The sequence below is a fragment of the Lagopus muta genome, chromosome 5 (genome assembly GCF_023343835.1).
Source record: "Lagopus muta isolate bLagMut1 chromosome 5, bLagMut1 primary, whole genome shotgun sequence".
In the NCBI taxonomy this organism is placed as follows: domain Eukaryota; kingdom Metazoa; phylum Chordata; class Aves; order Galliformes; family Phasianidae; genus Lagopus; species Lagopus muta.
In genome coordinates, this window is record NC_064437.1 from 63,489,269 (window position 1) to 63,510,554 (window position 21,286).

The following is a 21,286-nucleotide window of genomic DNA, read 5'->3' on the forward strand; positions in this document are numbered from 1 at the left end:
ATGGAAGAAAAGAGAATGTTGTAGCCCACCTGGTGCTCTCGGAATGCATAACTTCTGCAGGGTCTCCGTGTGGCCCTTATGGTGCAGAACAAGGAGGTAAAGAGCAGAAAGCTATTCAGGAGGTATTTAAACATTTCTTTCTTTATCTGCTATATATTTCTTAAAAACAGCAGTGTAAGTGTTCTTGGGATAACTAACCATGCAGGCTGCCATAGGAGCACGCAGTGTTTCAAAAGCAAACAACATTTTCAGTCCAAAAACTTCTAGAAACTTCACTTTATTAATGCAGTATCTAATAGGAGCACGTCACATTTGAGCCCTTAAAGGAATTTAAGAACTTTGAGGTGTTCAAGGCCGGGTTGGATGGGGCCCTGGGCAGCCTGGTCTGGTATTAGATATGAAGGTTGGTGGCCCTGCCTGCAGCAGGGGGCTTGAAGCTTGATGATCCTTGAGGCCCCTTCCAACCCAGACCGTTCTATGATTGTATGGTTATCTGATGATAAATATGGGAAGCTCGGTAATGATGCTAAATGAGCGTATGGTTGACAGCAGGGGCAAAGTGAGGTCCTTGTTAGTGCCAGTGGTGTGGCTCCTCCAATACAGCATAATAAAAGTGACTCTGTCCTTTATGAAAAATGGTCTCTAGGATACTACATTAAAAACCATTGAAAGTAGCACTATATTTTGATTCCCTTAAATTTTTAATCAAGTTCAGCACTTTAAATATTGATACTTAGCAACAGCTGAGGAGCTTGATAAGCACATGCTTTAAATTGGGGAGGTGTCAGTCAGTGCTGAGCCCTGTGCCCTCCTGGTGATGTGGGCTGGGTTGGTGGGGCAGGAGAAGCCCAGCCATAGGCTCAGCTGGTGACTGCAGGACAACACACAGAGATTGGTACTTTGGGAGTTGTTCTCTTGGAGATTCAGCTGTGCTGTGTTCCCATGGTTTGGAGCCTCTGAGGTTGTGTGTGTCTGAGGAGCTCAGATTTGCGTTTCAGCTGAAATGGGGAGAGGAATGTTGATAGGGGGAATCCTACTGCAGAGCTGCAGCATGAGAAGCACAGGTTTGGTTGAAGCAGAGTGCTGGTGAGGCTCAGCAGCAAGGTGGGCAGATGCTGGAGATGCCGCTGGGCTGCAGCCAACAGCTACAGGATTTTTCACTTTCTTCCAGAGAACTCCAACAGGAGAGAATGTTAGTGTTAACCTGAGGGTAATTACTTCGTGTTTCTTCTCTTCATACAACTTGGTGGAGACGAAGTCACTTAAAATCTGAAGGTCTCAGTAGTGAAGGTCTTAGTTGAAATGTTGTCCTAACATCTGAGAAAGCTCCTTTTCAGTAAGGCTGTGTGACAAAGGGAGCAGCAGGTTTTGCATTGTGCAGAGTGCCTGGGCCTGCCCTGCAGAGTGCTGCTGGGGGCTGGAGCAGAGGTGAGGCTGAGTCCCCTCATCACTTGCTGAGGAAGTCCTTTGTGTTTGTGCCTCTGAAAGTCTGAAAAGAGAGAAGCAGATTTTGTGCTTACTGTGATTCTTATAAAGCGGGCAATGTGTTCTTTGTTTTTTTGTAAAATACGTTGTAACTTTTAGTATTTGCATCTAGTTTGGGTTGGAAGGGATCTTAAACACTGCCTAGTTCCAGCCCTGCCACTGTCAGCAGAATAGTTTCAGTTGTATCATATAAATTATACAGAAAGACATTGTAAGGTGGGTTTAAAAGCTGTACCTCCATATTACAGCATCTCCCCACTCTTCCTTTCTTTGCACTCTCATCGCCAGTGCTGCTACTTTCTGATGTCTGCATGACTTGTTTCCTGTCAGCTTCAAGAGCTGTACCCAGGTTCTAATGCTACAAACCTTGTGGTTTGCGTGCCTCAGATTGTTTGAATCCCTCCTCTGCCCTTGTGATCCCTCCTTAGGATCTGTTCCTCCATCCGCTCCTCTTGTTGTGTCTATTGTGTCTCCCTCCAGTTTTGAGGCTGCGTTCATTTACCAAAGTCATCATTCCTCCTCTGTGAGATGATGTTGAATCTTTGATTCACAGTGAACGTCACTGGAGCTTTATTTGTGAGCTAAGCTCATACTGGGGAGGCTGAGCTAATGAGGTTTGCTTTGATGAGTATTTTTGTTACTTCACACCAATCAGAAAGTGACAGATAAGCTCTGTGGCAATTGATTACCTGGGGAAGGTCCTGGGGGCTGAGGGGCATGCTGAGCAGGTGGCAGTGCTGCCCCATCAGGAACAGGGTGATGGTCCCAGCCTGTGCTGTCCTTGTTCGCAGTGTTTTAATTAAAGAGAGTTGAACTTAAAAATTTGTTTAAGAAGAAACGAAAACCTTTCAAAATTCTGGGTGTTGCAAGCAAAGATAACAAAGTGAAGATTCCTGCCTAGAGAACCGCCAGATATGGGGAAAAGCAAAAACTTTTGCCTGTTAATTTTTTTTCATTTAGTGGGGAGCAAAAAACATTCTAATAATTCGCAGGGATGTGCAGAGTATTTTCCTTTTATTTATGTATATTTATCACTTAGTTCAAATTGTAAACACACCAATTTTGTCCTTCTGGCTAATGACTTTGGGTATTGTTTGTGCTTTCTGCGTGCAGAAACTGTCCATATACCCTATGGTCTATTCCCTGTAGGAATAGGCATCATCAGGTTTACTTCCTTAGCCCTGCAAGACATTTTGTCTGACTCTACTTTTCCTAAGGCATTTTTAAAGCTATTCGAAACATATATCCTTAAATTTACCACCTCAATATATAATGAGTTGTATTCAGCCATTCCAGTCGGAGTTTCTTGGTGATTTCAAGACTTGCTTTTGCCAGATTGGAAGAGCGGGTGTGAATGTTGTAGGCTGTGCCATAAATCAGGATCAGTTCGCTTTTCTGCTGTGGTTTCATATATTCTGCCCCGAAAAGGAAGGAGTTCTATAGCCTGTATTATGAAGTTGCTTATGATGATATACCAGATTGAGTAGTGTTTTGAGTGGAACAAAATGGGTGTTTTCTTAACCTTAGCTTCCTGTAACTAGTTGTGGATAATTAGGATAAAATGGAGTTCAGATACAGGAATGAATATCTTGTCTCAGCGCAGCCTTCCTCCCCTCCCACAGCCCCACGGTCCGGCTGTGTTCAGGGCTGTTCCTTACAAAGAGATGAGCTAATCTACTTTGTAATATTATTGTTATGCAAACTCTTGCATGATACAAGCTTTCTTAAGTAATCCAGTATTCAGTAGGACTGCAGTTGGCAAGCTTCTGATTTGAGAAGGGAGAGCTTTCAGTAGATAAGCCTTTTTTGACATGTGCATGCTGAGTGGGACAATTTAGGCAATCCTGTTTGCAGTTTACTTCTGTGGAGTTATTTTCTAAAAATGTGAAGAGAAAATAAACTTGTGCTTCCTCCAACTAGTAAAGGCCACTCAGTATTTTGCACAGATCTGAGCATATGAAGGCAGAAGAGTATGATTTGTGTCTAACTCTTTATGCATCTCATGAGATTTCTATGGTAATATGAAGTGACTTTTTAACATTCAGTGCAGAGAAAAATGTTCCAAACTAAAGCTAATTTTTGTCTTTGAATGGACTTGGGGACCTGACAGCTGTATACACGCACATGAGCTGAATGCATCCTCGGACTTTTAATATATTTTCTGTCTCAGTAGAGAAACTCTTCCATTTAGAACCTCTTGCTCTTTACTTTAAATGACATTTTCCATTGTCTCCATTCCGGTAGCTTTTGTACGCTTTAAGGAGCTACAAAAGTCTTTAGACTTTCCACTTAAATGTTTACAAACTCAGTGTTTTTATCCACACGCTTTTGTGGTTGTTTTTCCCAATTTGTTGAACAGCTGAGCCATCTTAGCCTTAGTACAAATGCATCAGTGCTGACTTCTAGATTCTCTTGCATGGGTTTAATGGCCAAATTTGTTAGTATTGATCTAGCTGTTCATTCTGGAGCAGCCATGCAGGTGAGTGGAGAGAGGTGAGAATCAGACCCATGGCTTTCAGTAGTGCTGTGTGAGCGTGTAGGAGAAGAAAAACAGAGCTGGACTTGGCCACAGGTCTAACAGTAGAAACCTGCAGCCTATCTTTGGCCTGGCTGCCATCTCTTGGATGCCTGAACAGCACAGTGTGTCGGAGCTCAGTGAAATGAGTGGTGCCAATTTGCATTCTTCATTATAAATAAAAAAAAGCCATGTTTTTTTTTTTTTTTTGCTGACACCAATGTAGCCACGTAACAGCCTTAAGATGAAATATGAAGTATGTTTATAATGGGAATTTTAATTAAAAGCCTGAATAGTCACCAAAGATGACAAGAGAGAAAGCATTTCTAAACTCATTGCCCATATCTTTTACTTAGCGCACCAGGACCCGATGTGAGGCTGCCTTCAGCAGCATCTCACCCTGGGTGGTGAAATGAGGTTTCTGAAAGCACAGAACAGCCAGCTGAAGGCAGGTGGGCCAGATGCTGTGTGAGAGGTGTGGACAGGCCTGTGTCCCCGTGCCTCCTGCTCACGATGCTGCCTTGGCCTTGGAATCGGTTTTAAATCGCCGATTTTAATCTCGTTTTGGATTTAATTGTAATTGCGTTTTCAGAGAGAGATTAATTCTCATTTAGGTGTGGGTAAGTGATTAAAAAAAGATCTCCAGACTTAAGTTGCTGTTGTTAACCGCGTGCATAGGCTGCATGTGTATCAAAGCAATTACATAGTTGAATATACATCTAATCCTATTCCGAGTGTTTAGTGTTACCGTGTTAGAAAATGATAAATCACTTCTTTGCTGTGAGGGGATTTAGTTTTTTCCCTCGTGATTTCTGCCAAGATGGTGTTGGAAGGAGAATGAAATTCAATTATAAATGGAAATTCATTTCGGTGGTGGGAATCCAGCATTAAAAAATGCGTTGTTATTATTGAAGATACTGAGTGTGTTGGGTATCGCAAGGACAATGATCAGAACTTGTTTTATACCTGAGTCGTTGTGAGTTATTCAGTACAGGAGCATTCCTGGTAAGTTACCGCTCTCAAATAAATGGAATAAAGGGAATGGAAAATAAGTATAAAACTGCGTGCCTGCAAAAGCAACTCTTGTGGCCATAAGCTGGTTTAATTACTTCAGAAAGATGTCTGCAGTGGGCTGTCCGCTTATTTGCTTCAGTTCTTTCTTCTGGCTTTCTTGGGGAAAAAAAAAAAGCTTTTAAAGTTTTGATTCTTCCAACTGATTGCTTCTTCAAGTTGTCATACTTTTATTTTGTAAAGTACTTAGAGGACAGGAAATGTGTTTCAATTTTACACTGTTTTAATTCAGCCCTTTTATTCACGAGTTAGTGCTGCTCCCATTTACTGTTTGTTTTTACCCCAACAATTGTCAAGAAGACCAGCAAGGCAGAAATCACCTTCCATTACCCCCTATGCCCAGAATTGAGTAAGTGCTGTTTTCAGAATGATGCTTGCTGCACGCTGCCTTGTTTTCTGCTCCAGAAACACAGCATGGCTCCTTTGGCCTTGAAAAGACGTGGGTGCCTGCAAACCTGGCAGCAGGGCAGGTCTGCAGAGGATTGCTCAGCTCAGCCTTGGTGACCCCGCACACGCTTGGTTGTGCTCCACCAGCAGTTTAACGTTTTCTCCTGTGCTCCTGAATGGAGTGATTGGCTCCAACTCAGGAAAAGCACCCAGTTTGTCCTTCACCAAGCTGATATCGTCCTGTAAGCCTCCTGGTGTTGGATTTCTGCTGCATTCAGGTGCCTTCCTGCAGTAGGAAATGTGCAGGGACTGTTTATCTGTGACGTCCTGTTGGGGATGCAGTGCGTTGAACTTAGTGGTCATCATTCCAAACAGTAATGAAAAAGAACTTAAATGAATTTAGTTTTTCACCATGTAGATGCTCAGCTGTTTTTTTTTCTTAGGCTGCATATTTTTGATTGATTTCGTATCTTTACTGATGTCTCAGAGCTTTGAAGATCTCCTTGATACTGTACGTTGTTCAGCAGTAGGTGGCCTGACACAATCCCACTGGGTATTCTGCATTACTCTGGGTGTAGTAAGAGATAGCACTTTTAATAATGTTATGTGGAAGAATTGTATCATTCTTGGACGCAAAGCTGCGTGTAACTTTTTCAGGTGCTGCACGTGAATCCTTCCCTGCTTTAAATCAAGTCCCCATTGAACTGCTGTTGTTTCTTGGATTCCTGCCTTTAATTAAATGCAAAGTGCTGCATAGTTCTGTGCTATTTGATAGTGTATCCTTATTAAATATAGATATGTTGGCTTCTGTAAATACCTGTAGACAGCCTCCAGCGCTGCCTGTAGCAAAATACTGAAATCTGAACTTCTTGCTTTTCTTTGTCTGATAGGAATTACTACTGAATTTTTCTGCTGCTGCTTAAAAACTTGGCATGCGTTTTTACAAAATAGAGCAAACTGAAGAAATTAGAGATGAAGTAAGACTGCCTGCATGAGAGACAGCCTGCAGGTTGTATGACAAAGAGAAAAGTGCCCAGCAGAAAATTCCTAGGGAAAGAGAAAGCAAAACAAAAGAACTCCCAACAAAATACCTGTCCCGGTGTGTCTGGGGCTCACAGTGGGCAGCAGGGCTGTGCTCACAGCTCCTGCTCGGGACCCCAAGTAAATCATTTCTGCTCTCTGTGCTTTTGCTTTTGTGACGCTGTAGTGGAAATCATGCTTTCTCTCACTCCCCTGGTGAATCACACTCTGCCTTCTGATTGACAGTTGCAAGGAATACAAGCAGTAACCAGGCTCCTCCTCTGTGCCTTTCTTTGCATCTGTCCTGTAGAGGTGCAGTCCAATTTGGGAGCCAGATTACAGGTGAAGAAATAGGTAATATTAGAAGACTCCTGTTGGCAGGGAAGAGCAATTTCACTTCTGTGAAATCCCATTTGCTACTACTAGATAATTAATCTTTTGAGTGCTTCTTGTCTGTCAATGTATGTAAGGAAGGTCTAGCTTAAAATGCAAACACTCCTGAAATCGTATTTTCCTAATTACTTTACAAAATCACAGGCCATTATGGTAAATATTGCAGAAAGTTAAAGTCAGAAAACTGTAATCGAGGGCCTGACTGCTTCAGCAGTGCTATCTTTGCCTGTTGAGTCAGTTTCCCTGCTCTTGGGGAACAGGGAATGAGAACATGGACTATAATCCTATTTTAATTTTCAGACCGTACAAATCACAGAATCGTAGAATCACCAAAGTTGGTCACGGCCACTGAGATCATCCAGTTCAACCATCTGCCCACCACCACTATTTCCCCACTAAACTGTGTCCCTCAGTACAACATCTAAATGCAAAGAGAGCCCTGTCTTTTCTTAACCATTGGTGAGATTTGCTGTAGTTTCTATCTGCAAGGACTGTATCGCCCTTCGCTGAACCAAAGCATGAGTTCCCATCAAATCTCCTCCCTGTACAATCTCCTCCCATATCCTCTGCCTGTTCTGTCCTGACAGTGTTGTAGCACAGTGTGATGGTTTTTATGTGGTTATGAACCAAAGGCAGAAATTAGTTCAAAAATTCAAAAAGCTTCCCCAGAGACCCCTTCTTGAAAGTTCCTTTTTAACCCAAGGATATCTAATCTGCATGTTTCTATCAATTAAATTTTGATTGCATATTTTTCTGATCTTTCTTTCAAGCTTTTTGAGTCCCTCAATAAACCAGCTGTTAAATATTTTATATCACAACAGTCAAATGAGAAGCACCAAAAATAGAATAACTTGGCTTAGAAATGGCTGTTTCTTTTAGACGTATATTCATCAAGCAGGATTGCCTGTCTTCATTTACAAGCTAATAGGGAATCTTCCCATGCTATTCCCATGATTGTAGCCATAGGGCTTTCTTGCTGTGGCGTGATTTCCTTGCACACAGACAGTATCCATTGTACTGTAGGCTGTCACAGTTGCTGGAATGGCTGTAGCATAATCATTCTTATCATAGGATGCTTTTATCTTAAATGTTTTCATCCTTTTATTTGCAAAACATAACTTCTTTATCTAGCCTGCATCAGCTTGGTTGTAGTTTATTTACACGGTTTCCAATGTTGCTCATATTGGATAACTAAAATTGTTGCTGATGGCTTTGGCTAACGTTATGACTCAGATGCGTTTTGTCCAAGGTAGAATTTTGTTCTGTAGGATCCGTGAACTTTGGGTGCAAGAACAATCTGTTAATTTCTTATCTTTTTTTCTTTCCGATTGCATAGTCCCATCCTGCTGGCATCCTCTCCAACCAACGATCTTGAGGGTAAATCAGTTTCCAAACAATAATATGAAGCAAGTAAGACATAATCTTGCATTGAGAAACCTAAAATAAACAAGAGGGAAGGCTTTCCCTGATGTGAGAAAGGTGTTCGTTGCATCTCTGAGGCCTTCCTCAGAGGTTGCTCCTTTATGGAAGCAGTTCCTAAAATAGAGGGGGATGCACAGACGGATCAGATCTGCGTTGCTTTGCAGCTCCGTCCTGCTCCCACCCAGGTGGGATGGAAGGCGTTGTGCAGCAGCATTGGCTACATTAAAAAATAAGTAATTCTAAATCCTGTGATGGTTCTGTTTAGATTTTATAGACTGTGCTAAATGCTGTGTCTGCAGAATTCCATAAAAATTGATTTTTTTGTGTGTTTTTTCCTTTTCTTTGCCACTTGAATATTAACCTTGCCCATAAATACTGTTCTTCTATGTATTTTCAGTAGCGTTAATAAAAGCATAAGATAAGACACCTCAAATGGATCCGTGGGCAGTTCTGTAGATTTTCAGTGAAATCATTTGTAATGTAGCGTGGGGAAAGGCAATTGCAGTTAGAAAACCAAAAATAAGTGGGCTGACCTTCAGAAATCTTAAGCACTGTGATTTCAATTGAAGGGCAAACTATTTAACACTGAGACTCTTTAGAGTTTTTTAAAATGAAGCATTTTGGGGCTGAAATGGACTTCTTTGAAAAAGGGCCTTAGAAAAATGATAAATGGTGCTGCTAAAATATCTCATTAATTTTTTTTGCTTGCCTTCTACAAAAGTTAGCACGAAGCACTTTCAGACGAGAGAATGTTTTGTATATATTCTCATTGTGCGTGTCACCAAGGTTCTAATAAATAATCCTTTTGCAAAATGAATTCCAGCCAAGCTAACGTGATCTCGTGTTTGGGTTTCGATCTGTGCAACGGTCCTTTTTGCTTCCCTTGGCAAAGAGGTTTCTCTGCATTCAGAGATTGTTGTTTTTTTCCTCCATTCTTCTCCAGTATGCATGGATTTTCCTTTCCTTTAAATGGAGCAGTAATTGGGATGATTTTGTTCATCCAGAATTGATTTTAAAGTAGGATCAGAGCCTCAGCATCCGCTCAGGGCAGGGGCCTGGGGGCTCAGTTCTTCTTGCTGTCACTGTGTTGGATGGTAGATTTGGAGAGTTTGGGACCTGAGCTTTCTTGTCCAGGGACCAGGCTATTTAAAATGAGATGATTTACCCCTGCAGAAAAACAGCATTACATGTGCTGTGTTACTGCAGGGAGTATCTGAACTTTTTCAGTGTTGTTATTGCTTGGGAGGATTATTTTATATTAAAATTTCCCTTTCTACAGATATTAAAGAGCCGTTTGAACGTTTGGTACTTTATTGTAAAAATAATGTAAGAAAATAACTACTTCTTGAGTATCTGTGAGCATCTCCAAGTTTTCATTTAGAATGTATTTTCTGGAATTAGAAGTAAGTTTATGTTTTGGAATGACATCATCTTACGTACACTTTGTTGTCTGAATAATAATGCATTCTTTCTGAAGAAGAATTGGCGTCTTTGGTCTGTTTTTCCCTTTTTCTCTTCTTCCTGGGTAATTCATTTCCAGTGTTTGTATCTAACAAACTAAGGAAGGATGTGGAAGGGTCTTCAGTCTGAGCTTTCACACTGTTTCAGTGAATAAATAGCTAATAAGCACGCGGGGCGATGGCAAGCCCTGTGTTGCCCTTGCAGTGCTTGCTGTATTAATGTAGGTTTGCAATTACTCCTAAAGTTAAAATTGAAATTGATTTTTTTGGGGGCGAATTAGTTTTTCGGGTTTCTGTCTTTGCGTTGCTTGGAGTGCTGTGCAGCAGAAGATGGCAACAGTCTTTGGATCCACGCGAAAATTAAAAATCAACTGAAGATTAAAATTTAAAACATTGTTAGATATTGCTGAATAGTGAATAGGCAGCATTAAAAAAACACAACAGAAATAATAAATAAAAAATTACATAATAATTGCAGATTTTTATTAGTGTTGTAATTAAGAGCGTGCTGGCTGCACGTGATACCTCAAAGCGACGCGAGTCGTATACTTTTCTGATAATAAGCATGTTTTCCTAACCAGCGAGGCATTTGTCCCATTTTAGCAGGTAGGATCCAAGACAGAAGTGTTGTGTGAGCGGGCAGTGTGTGTGAGTCATAGGATCACCTAGGTTGCAAAAGATCTCCAAGACCAGCCAGTGCAACCATCCACCTACCACCACTATTTCCCACTAAACCACGTCCCTCAGTACAACACCTACATGTTCTTGAACACCTCTAGGGTTGGTGACTCCAGCACTCCCTGGGCACCCATTGCAGTGCCCTGCCATTCTTCCAGAGAATATCTTCTTCATAATACCCATCCTGACCCCTCCTTGGCACAACATGAGGCCATTCCTTCTCATCCTCTGGCCAGTTAATGGGAGAAGAGGCCAAACCTATGTTGCCAAAACTTCCTTTCAGGCAGTTGTAGAGAGTGAGGAGGTCAACCCTGAGCCTCGTCTCCACACTAAGCAATCCCAGTTCCCTCAGCTGTTATTCATAAGAGTTGTGCTCCAGAGAAGGGAACAGTTCCATGCTAAAGAAGGAGAGTTTTGTGTTAGCAGGGTGGTACTAAGAAGGGAAGAAAGCTACGTTGTTTTATGCATGGAAACCAGAAATAACAATTAAATTGCTGAGGACCTCAAGGCATTCTGGTAGGAATCACTTCTGACATGAAAATGTTTAACAAGTTTCTGTGGTTGATTTTTGTATTCGGATTGTTATTTTTTTTTAATCATCATTTTAATGTGTTACAGAATTCCCTCACCTTGTTTCATTTGTAATGCCAACCTTGTTTGTTTTTCTGTGTTTATTCTTTCTGCTGCAAACATTCCAGGTGATCAGCACGCTCTCCTGTTTCCATTTTCACACTCACAGTAGATGCAGGGTGTTGACCGACCGCACATCAAACTTTCAGGTGTCCCTTGCAATTCTCACCATTCAGGAATGATGGTGAAAGCTGTCTTTGGCTGCTGCTGTGTCTGAAAATGGATGTTAAAATGTGGATGGAAGTTCTATGGTTGCTCTACTTCCATTTTATCCTTATGCATGGCTACCATGGTAATTTTCTGGGGTACAAAATTAGTCTTTTTGGCTGTTACAGATGCGTACATTACATTATACATCAAAAGGGTAGAGAAACACAAAAGTATGATCAAAGGTGTTGGAAGGCCTTGGAAAGTACAAAAAAGCAGAGGTTGGATGTTTGCTGGTGGTTTACATGAAAAGGATTGTGTTTGTGAATGTGTGGATGATGTTTTCATGCGGAAGAAGTGCACATTTATGTCTTTGCCAAGCAGTGGACTTCACAGATTCACTGGATGAATGAGCATCCATACAAAGGTACAGGGAGCAAAACCAAGGCTGCCTTGAGTTCTGCTGAGCGCTTAGGGACCGTCTCCAGGACCCGGTGGGGAGCCATGGGCTGAGTTACAGCTGGGCTGAAGGCTTCAGAAGTCAATTTAGAAACAGATAAGATTCAGTGGAACCTCACTTTGACTGATGACCTTATTAAGGAAGGAGGCCTTAATGTTGGCAGCTGAACATCTCCTTGCAGCATAAGCTCTTTCATAGTGCCTGTTACATACTGTGCTGGTTATATGGCACCTTGACAGTTAATGTTTTTCTTTTGAGGTGATCCGGTCTGATTTACATTTCATAGTAGTAAACATTATCTTGTGTACATCCACTGCTTCTATTCCTGCTGTAGCGTTGCATAAAGCTCTTTTGATGTCATAGAACAACAACTCTGCTGGCCCTTTGCTTTCACATTTAGCCGTTTGCATGTGCCTAAAGAACTCTCATCAGAGATGGTTACATAGTGTAGAAAAATAATGTTCTCACATGGGCAAAATCAGTTACGTAGGAGTTGAGCCATAAACTGGAGGACACAGGAGAAAAGCATATTGAAGGAGTGCTTATCTGGTGGAGTTCGGGGCATTGGAGAGTAAATAAGAGGGCTTATAATGCACACAGGTAACCTAATGTCATTTTGTATTTGATCTCAATTACTTGGGCTGCTGTAGCAATAAATATTCTAAATTGAAAATAATAAAGATCTTAAAAATAAACAATAAAAAGTCCGTGCTGTGCTTAGAAAGAATCAAAATGTACTGCGTGTTCTGTCCTGCTGTGCACGACGTAGGATAACCTTGAAGAGGGCACAGAAAGGTGAATTTACAGTTCCAGCGAACCGTATAGGCCATTATTTATTTTCTAAACAGTTCTCTTGATTATTTTTTTTTTATTATTTTTTTTTCCAATGCTGTTTTTCTTCATTAAAGATCAGAAAAAGCGTGGCTGTTATTACCATAACCAGTCAACATGTTCTTAGCAGATAGCTGCAGGAGGAGTATGAACCAGCAGAAATGTCACTTATGGGGTTGGGGTTTCCAGTAGCAAGAGAAGTGGTTTTTCATTAAAAAAATATATGCTTTTGAGTCCTGATGTGATGTTTTTATGAGCCAGGGAGAAAAGATTAAACTTTCCTCTTCACTTCTTACGTTTTCCATGGCTTGAGAGAGAGAGGTTTGGCATTGCTGTCCCATTTCTATGGAAGTTAGTGGGTTTAGGATTCTTTCTGTTAAGCATCACAGTATCTCAGAATGCCACTCAATAAATTAAAACTTGGGGGTAGGCTGTGATTCTCAATATAGGGATTTTGAGACATTTCTTCCTTGAGCATAGTATTGACTTCTCAAATGCAAATACTGATATCGTGTGATATTTTTGGCAGTAGTTATTACCTTCCAAAGCCTTTAATGCCTGAGCAGTTTTTATAAGAAGAATATGTTGCAAAATCTTCAGTGGAGATGGTAATAAAGCCATGAAACTGGACAGAGAAATATTTCAAGGGTTTCGTTGGTTTTCTTGCCAGGTTTTTGCATATCCACTCATGAATTTAAATGATGCAATTCTATCAGCTGCATTATGGAGGGCTACCAGTGCTGTGTTCTGATGGCAAGTAGTGTATTGCCCTATCTGCAATAACTGCTTATATTTTCGTTTCCCTAGGGAAGTTTTGTTGCCTGCATGACTGCCATTTTAAGGCAAATGGAGGACTATCACTACGCTCATTTAATCAAGACTTTTGGCAAGATGAGGTCGGATGTTGTGGTAAGTGTAATGTCCTTCATCTAGCCACAGTTAGTTTGTTTTTGTTGTAGCTTTTTCTTTTTCCTGTTACTGTCGTCATTTTTTTAAACGTAGTTATGAAATGAGACAAAATGCTTCGAGTTACAAATGTAATATAAAATAATTAATAAAGCAGTGTGACGTTTTTGGAATTTGCAAAGGACCAGATTAACCTTCCTGCCACATGCAGGAATGCAGCTCATCTGTGGAGCTGTTCAGTATTTTCAAAGCAAGCTGTGGGACTTGGATTTAAAGTAATTAAAAGAAAGTATTAGGAAATAGTAATTCCAAGTCATTACTAAAAATCTGTTTTGTTTAAGGAGAGGGAAGGGAAAAAAAAGCGTGAGGAAAGGAACTTCCATCATTAAATCTCCCAGATGTCCCAATTTTGTTCATTTGTTTAAATAGCTTTTACTTGCAGACCTGCTAGCTTTAAAATTTATACAAAGCATTTTAACCTTAAAGATGCCCTTAGTTGTTAAATAAGCAATAATAATTGAAATTCGTCTTCTCGGAGCCGTTTGGTAGCCTAGCTAATCCTACAGCACAACTTAATTAGAGCATAATAGAAGAGAGCTTATAGCTAAGGAGAAAACTCTCTAATGACCTGAAACTATCATTGCCATATGGCAAGTGCACGCTGCAAAGTAGCTACCAAACTTGTTGGCTGAGATCCATCAATTAGCAGATGACCTGAAGTCTGATCAGCAGCGTTACGTGGCCCACTCTGCTGTTAGGGATTCTGTCAGGCATTTTAGGCAGCTTTCATCTGTGCTTTAATCTTCACAGGGACCTTTATTTACATTTTCTTCTTCCTTCTCTACCCAGTGGAACAAAAACTATTGTCTTAGGTTTTGTTCTCTTTATTTCTGCTTCTGTTCTGCGAGGTTTGAGCTCTTTGCCCTGTGCCAGTTTTTCAGCTAAGATGCTCTGTTACTCAACATATTTGCAGCTGATCTGGAAGAGTGAAATATATGCTGATGATTGAGAACAGTGAAGACAGAGTCCAATGCAAAGATGTGCAGAAGGACATCATGGCATTAAATGGTTGCTCTTCCTTTGATAAGGTGTTTTTTCCCCACTTGGTTTTCCAGTAATACTGAGACTAGATGCAGCTGGCTCGGGTAAATAGTGGTTTTAGCCTGTGCAAGAGGCTAAAAAAGGGCAGAACACTCCTGGTTAACCACAGCAAATGTTTTTATAGTTTTAAACGAGTTCAAAGCGTGTAGCTCTGGAAAAGACAAACTGATTACAGAGTTTGATCTGGAAAAAGGTAAAAGCAATTTGCTCTTGCAGCTCTTAATGACCAAATGAAGAGAGAAGAGAAAATTGTTTAGAGAATCTGTGGTTTACTCTAACTGAATGTATTTAAAAGTCCCTTTTTAGTGTCTTCTATTCTTTTATCCTGGCTCTCTGTATATTCATGCTGTTCTGCATCTTCTTGGGTTTTGTAGCTGGGGTTATATTTTATTTTCTATCAGACGTGCACTATTTGGCTGCTTGTTTTCCATTGCTGTGCCATCTGACTGGCTCGTAGGAGCAGATCCAAGCTTCGTTGCTGTAATACTTCTTGTATCTTTACTTAAAACATGCCCATTAAATGTGTAAATAACATCATTGATTAATTGATATGTATGTTAGTGGAAACTAAGGTATGTAGTAAGCTGAGAAACCACTGAGTCATTAGTATGTTTGTGGTAAGTAATGGTGTTGCAAATTGACTTTATAAGTAATAGGAATAAAAGTGTGGAGCAGTGCTATTATGGCAGTACGTAGTGAATGCAGTGATAGTAATTTATTCATTGAGGTTTCCTTTTATTTTGTTTTTCATCCATAAAAAACGTGACTCAGTCATCATTTGGGACAAAGGCATGAAGATACAACCCAATTTCTCTGTTCAGAGAAAAAGGTAACCTTTCAGTGAGGAGCAAATAGGAAGTTACTGTTCTCATAGGTATTTCTTCATCTGTGAGACTTTGCTGTTAATTGGAACCCCAGTTTAGAATAGTGTGTACTAGCTCTCCCAGGAGCACTGCCTCCTGTTTGTCTTGCTCTTTAGATCCAAAGTGATCTTGTTTGAATCCCAAGTCCTTTTACATATAATAATAATAATAATAATAAGTTATAATTAAATGAAGACTGTAAGGGAGGCTGTGTTTGCTTCATCACCCTGTCTATAACATGTGCTCTATCTCAGCTGGAAGTTACAAGCTTGGTTCTGGAACTGCTAGGTGAAGCTTTATGACCTGTGTTAGATGTTATAATGGTCTTTCTTGACCTTAAAATGTTGGAAGGATGAGGTGGAATGTTATAAAACTAAGTCTTATCTCTCCCAGCAGAATATATTGTTTAGTTCAATTTTAGAAACTGTTCAGATTAAGGTATCTCTTTCTAAAAGGAGTTTGTTACTGTCAAACCTACTATCATCCTGAGATGAAACCTCATCCAAGATCACCGGGGTTACTTCTGGATTCTTAGCTGATTTACCTTCTTTCTTACTTGGTAAACCTGATATTGAGTTGTTGAGGTTCATTTGATAGTAGTTAACAAAGAAAATATGTGCTGATGCTTGGCTGTGTGGAATATCTTAGAAGTGTTGCTCCTGAAGGCATTCAAGACAGTGTCCTGAAATGTTTAGATGGTACCGAGGGACGTGGTTTAGTGGGAAATATTGGTGATAGGAGGGCAATTGGACTGGATGATCTTAGAGGTCTTTTCCAACCTTGATGATTCTATGATGCTTTATGAATATATCAAATTGCTTATATAATGTTTATGGCCGCCATTTTCTGTACCTCCATCTTTCTCTACCCTTAAAATCTTGCACTCCTAGGGCTTTCAATTTAATGTGAGAATGTGAATGGGTGAGTATCATCCATCCTTCTGTGACAAGTCATAGGTGCTGGAACAGCTGCCCAGAGGGGCTGTGCATGCCCCGTCCATCCCTGGAGGTGTTCAAGGCCAGATTGGATGGGGCCCTGGGCAGCCTGGGCTGGTATTAGATATGGAGGTTGGCAGCCCTGCCTGCAGCAGGGGGGTTGGAGCTTCATGGTCCTTGAGGTCCCTTCCAACCCAAGCCATCCTGTGATTCTGTGATTCTGTGAAGCTTAGTCTTGTGACTGTGCAGCTTGAGCAGCCTTTGCAGGGTGTGTGTGCCAGTGGGCTGTAGGGGGATGGATGCCCTGCAGAGCCAGAGCTCTCTGCAGTGCTGGATGCTGGGCTTCACAAGGCAGCCTCAGCTTCAGGGCTCAGTGGAGGTTCAGTTGTTGCAGTGAAAAGCTGTAGCTGAGCATATTTGATTTAGGAGTATAATTCGGAACTCAATAAAGCTGAAATTTTCATCAGCTTGGCCTAAAGAGGTGCAAGAAATGCTTATTTTTTAATTGCTTTTCCTCCCTTGCATTTCACGTTCCTATGTATTTTAGCTAGCTAGCTATTTTTATTCATAAAATCTTGAACTCTTACTCAAAGTTATGAAAAATGTAATTAGTGGTACAGGTGTATTGGAGTGGGAGTCTTAGCAGTGTGGAGGAGCCTCTCACAGCCTGCTCAGCTCCAACGCTGAGCTTGCTTTGGTTTCTCCCTGTAATTGGATGGGGATGGCCATGGGGTCCCCTCTGTTGTGAGTTATGCTTCCTTGGGACAGTAAACATAATCTTTAGTGTGGTTGGGGAGAGATCAGAAGTGTTCCTTCAGAACATTTTGAGAATCCTTTTTCAGATGTTCAGAGTAATTTGTTCTGGTTGTAGGTGTACTGAAAATAAACAGGTTCCACAGCAGCACAGCATGAGCAGATAGCTCCCCCCGCCGTTTCCATTCCCCATGAAAAAGCCACACTTTGCTCCATATGAGCCCCTGCAAACCATTTGCTTTTCTATAGGAAAAACAAAATTTAAAACACAATAATATTGTAAACACATGCTGGTGAGCATTCCACGCTTTTAGTTGATCAATAACTACATCAGTTGCTATGGTGCGTTTTTTAAAGTGCCTTTGTGAAACTAGGGCTATTAAAATGTAAATATCAGTAGATGAGAACTTAGAGCTGAATCAGCAAACCAGTGCAGCTCCTGTGTGGCACAACCTTCAGAGTCACTAACGAATGTGAATCATCAACAAAGTGTACAAAAATTCATTCACGTGCAGCTTGATCAGCAAAGTATGCCGAGGTTCAACAGCTGAAACCAGTGACAGATGAAAGAAAGTATACATCTGTATTCATAAAATATTAAGGGAGGAAAAAAAGCACTGTGAGCTCAAATCTGTTCTCTTGGGTAGGCGATGACCCTTCCCACGGTGCCACTTCCACTGGAATTTTCAGTTACTGAGCTGTGAAGGAGCATCGGTAAGGAAGTCGCTTGATATGTGCAGCAGGAAAAAAGCATGCACTCCAGTGAAACAAGTAGTGTGCAGTGCTTGGGCAGCAAAATACACAGTGTGATTATTAGAAATTATGTAACTCACCAAAGTGCATGAGAAATGGGCAGAGAAGTACGCAGTTTGAGCCCTTAAATGAAGATGCGTTTTACCCAGCTGGTGGAGTGTGTGTCTGGGATGAGTTTTGCTTTATGCAACAGTAACATCTCATTAACCACAAGCAGTTCTAACTTTTATCTCAGTACTACTAATGTCAAAATGTCTTTTTTTTTAATGTTGTTTTGTTGGGAGTGATTTTTAGGGAAAGAGCACAGGTGTTACTTTACAAATGCCATAGATTTGGGGGTGAGAACATGCCCAGTGGCAGCAGATGCTCTGTTGGCTCTCTTTGCCTGAGGAGGGGGGATGCTCGGGCAGCCCCAGGAGACCCTTGGTGCCAGGCTGCAAGTTCACATCACTTCTCTCAGTGCTGTGTCCTCAGGATCTCTGCAGCTCCCTGCTTTGAACCAGTAATGAATTTCTGAGCCAGGGAAGTATTGCAAAAAGAACATCGAATCCAAAGATAAAATCTGGCCGAGCTGTTGGCTCTCACTCGTGAAGAAATACTTGGGAGTGCAATAACTTTCTATTTGTTTCTCACTGGAAAGGTTACATAAACAACAGCCTTAGTCTGAAGTCTGGAAAATCTAACTTCTTTTTTTTGGTGGACATTTGACATTTTAAAGATAGTCAATATACGTGCAGATACAGAAGAGCTGTAGCGAAGTATTCTAACCTTGGTCAAGAGTGAAAATTCACTTTGATCTCTATGAGAAGTGGATCAAGGACTTTTTGCATTGTCTTTTTTCCCCTCTCTCTGTCTTTCTCTGAGCATTTGATATTACTTAAATTGTTAGATAGCAATTTTAGATTCCCAAATTGTAGATGATTTACATTGCAAAGTGCATCAGGTTTCTGTTCCAAAAAGATGTTTGTTTATATCTGTGTAGAAATAAATTGGTTTGTGCTACTAAATTAACTTTCTTCTGACAGAAGCGATTACTGCTGCTCCCTTCAGGGAGGAAGTCTTTTGGAGTCTCATGGTAGCCAAAAAAAGAGCTGTTGTCTCCTGAGGTCATGGCTAATGTGTACCACAGCAGAAACCTGAATCCAATTATTATTAATTATTATTATTTAGCTTGTTTTTGTTTTGTTTTGTTTTTTATTTCTTTTTAACTTTGTCTTGCTTTGGGGGCAAGGGAAAATTTGAGGGGGATGTATTCAAATAAAAGGAAAACGCAGTATGCTCTCTGCTGATTTTTACCTCTGCAAAGGTCCCACATGTTGCTGTGCTGTGGTACAGTGTGCACACAAAGGGCCTTGCTCCATGGTCCTCTGGTATAGGAAAGAGAACATTTTGTTCTAAAGCAGCTTCCTTGTCGTAGCTGGCAATCCAGAGCTCCTTCCTCAGCAGTGCAGTGAGTTGTTTGTGCTGTAGGCTTGCTCCTGATACAGCTCCTGAAAGGCTTAAATAGAATCATTGTAGCACTTAGGTACATCATATGTAAATATGACTTGGTAGCATTTATGTATGTTTTCTGTGAATAATTGCTTTCTTATGAAGCAGGGCAATCAAGTGCCTTTTGAATCTCGTCATCAATAACTGACACCATCACTTGTGGTTTTTCATCTCTAAGAGCAGTCTTTTCCAAATATTTTTTTCTTCTTTTAGGATTTTCTAATGGAAACATTCATCATGTTCAAGAATCTCATTGGGAAGAACGTCTACCCCTTCGACTGGGTTATAATGAACATGATGCAGAATAAGTAAGTACAGAGGAAAGCACTGCAGCTCCGAGATGGCTGTTTCATGTTTGATCTGAAACAACAGTGTTGCTTGGAAACAGTAAAACACAATGCGGCAGCTAGGGGTTTTTCTTCTTCTGTGATGCAAACAATTGTTTAAAAATGGGCTTTGGAGTTTTCAGTACAGTGTTTGAGAGATCCGTTCTGGGACACAGCAAATGATGGGTGGCATCATCCAGAGAGCTGTAATGTGGAACAGGCTGCAGGAGGGATCTATGCGTATCTTGTAATGACGAATTCATTTCTCTGGAGATCAATGACATGTTTTGTGTCTGACCACAAAAACCAGTGGTTATGGTATGCTGGTGAGGAGTTATGTGCTCAAAAGTTGTTGGTGGTATTAATCAGACAGAACTGAAAGGGCGTTTTAAAGCCAGGTTCCAGCAGCCTGGTGATGAAGAAACAAGCTGCCAATACTTCTGATCCCCGTTTTTTTGCTCAATAATTGCAGCACTGTCATTATTCAACCCGCTTTGATGTAATATTTTGTGTTTGTGACATTTATTAAACATGTCAAATGCTTTTATTTGTACTATGATGGAAGTATGAGTAAAAGCATTTTATTTACTGGTTGCCTGGAGAAATCTCTTCTGTGCTCACTGGTAGCTACCGTGGCTGTAAAGTTGTCAGTGTTTACTTACATAAAACCCTCAACTACAGTTCCTACTTTCGTTATAAAAACTCACCATAACTTTAATCCTGGCTTCTGAACTTGCCTTAACCACCTCATAAAACCCACTGCTAATAAATATGAGTTAGGTGCAGCCAGCTCTCAGATCCATCAGCTGCAGATGCACGCTCCATGCGGCTGCTGCTTGCAAAGCACCTGCTGCTCTGAAAGAAGAAGGCTTTCAGATAGGTTGGTGAGGAAGATCTAAAGCTCATTGGGTTTCTTTCTTTCTTCTTCCTCTTTTTTAATTGTGAAAGTGGTTTTGCTTCAAGAACTCCCAGCTATCTGGAGAGATTTGTTGCAGGTGCTTTGGGAAGCCTCTCAGCGTATGTTATCAGCATCCTTTCAATAAGGAGAGCACCTCTGTGCTTCGTTGAGTTTTGGAGGAGAGTGGAACAGGAGCAGGCAGGTCTGTGCTTGGCTGCTCGCAGTGCCAGCCATGTCACACTGTGACTGAGAGCCAGCACAGCCGCTCTATCCCCAGCTCTAATGGAGATGGGCATTCCTCAGATTAGCTTCTCAGTATTGCCAGGTAACTCCACAGCGTTCAGTTGGTTGTTGTTTTAACCTCTGTTGCTTTTTTTTGTTGTTCATTAACTGTGGAATTTTGGTCATAGAAATGTATGTGTGAAGGCAAAGAAAGAGCTTTTCCCTGCTCTGTGTTTTTTTTTCCTTAGAGCACAAAGGGACTCTAATCAGGCAGTTCTCATCTGAAAACCTGGTATGGTAAGGATGTGGATGCAGAGGCCCTCAGATAGGGTCAGGACTTTGGTTTTCTGCTTCTTACAGTACTGTCTGGTCTTCCTTTCGTTCCTGGGATATAAGAAGTTCTGCACAAATGTTCATAAGAACTTCTCCATGGTAAGGTAACGAAGCACTAGAACAGGCTGCCCAGGGAAGTGGTGGAGCCTCCTTCTATGGAGGTGTTCAAAGACCCACCTGGGCACCTACCTGTGCAGCCTGCTGTA

At 41.1% G+C, this 21,286-nt stretch overlaps 1 protein-coding gene across 3 annotated transcripts in view; it reads left to right on the forward strand.

Moving 5' to 3' along the window:
- DOCK1 (dedicator of cytokinesis 1) overlaps nt 1-21,286 on the forward strand; it is a 276,377-nt gene that overhangs the window by 140,277 nt on the left and 114,814 nt on the right. For all 3 annotated transcript variants that reach the window (XM_048946145.1, XM_048946146.1, XM_048946148.1), the window contains 2 exons: nt 13,307-13,408; nt 19,515-19,609. In XM_048946145.1, the coding sequence (XP_048802102.1) occupies nt 13,307-13,408; nt 19,515-19,609 (197 nt within the window). The remainder of the gene's footprint in view (nt 1-13,306; nt 13,409-19,514; nt 19,610-21,286) is intronic.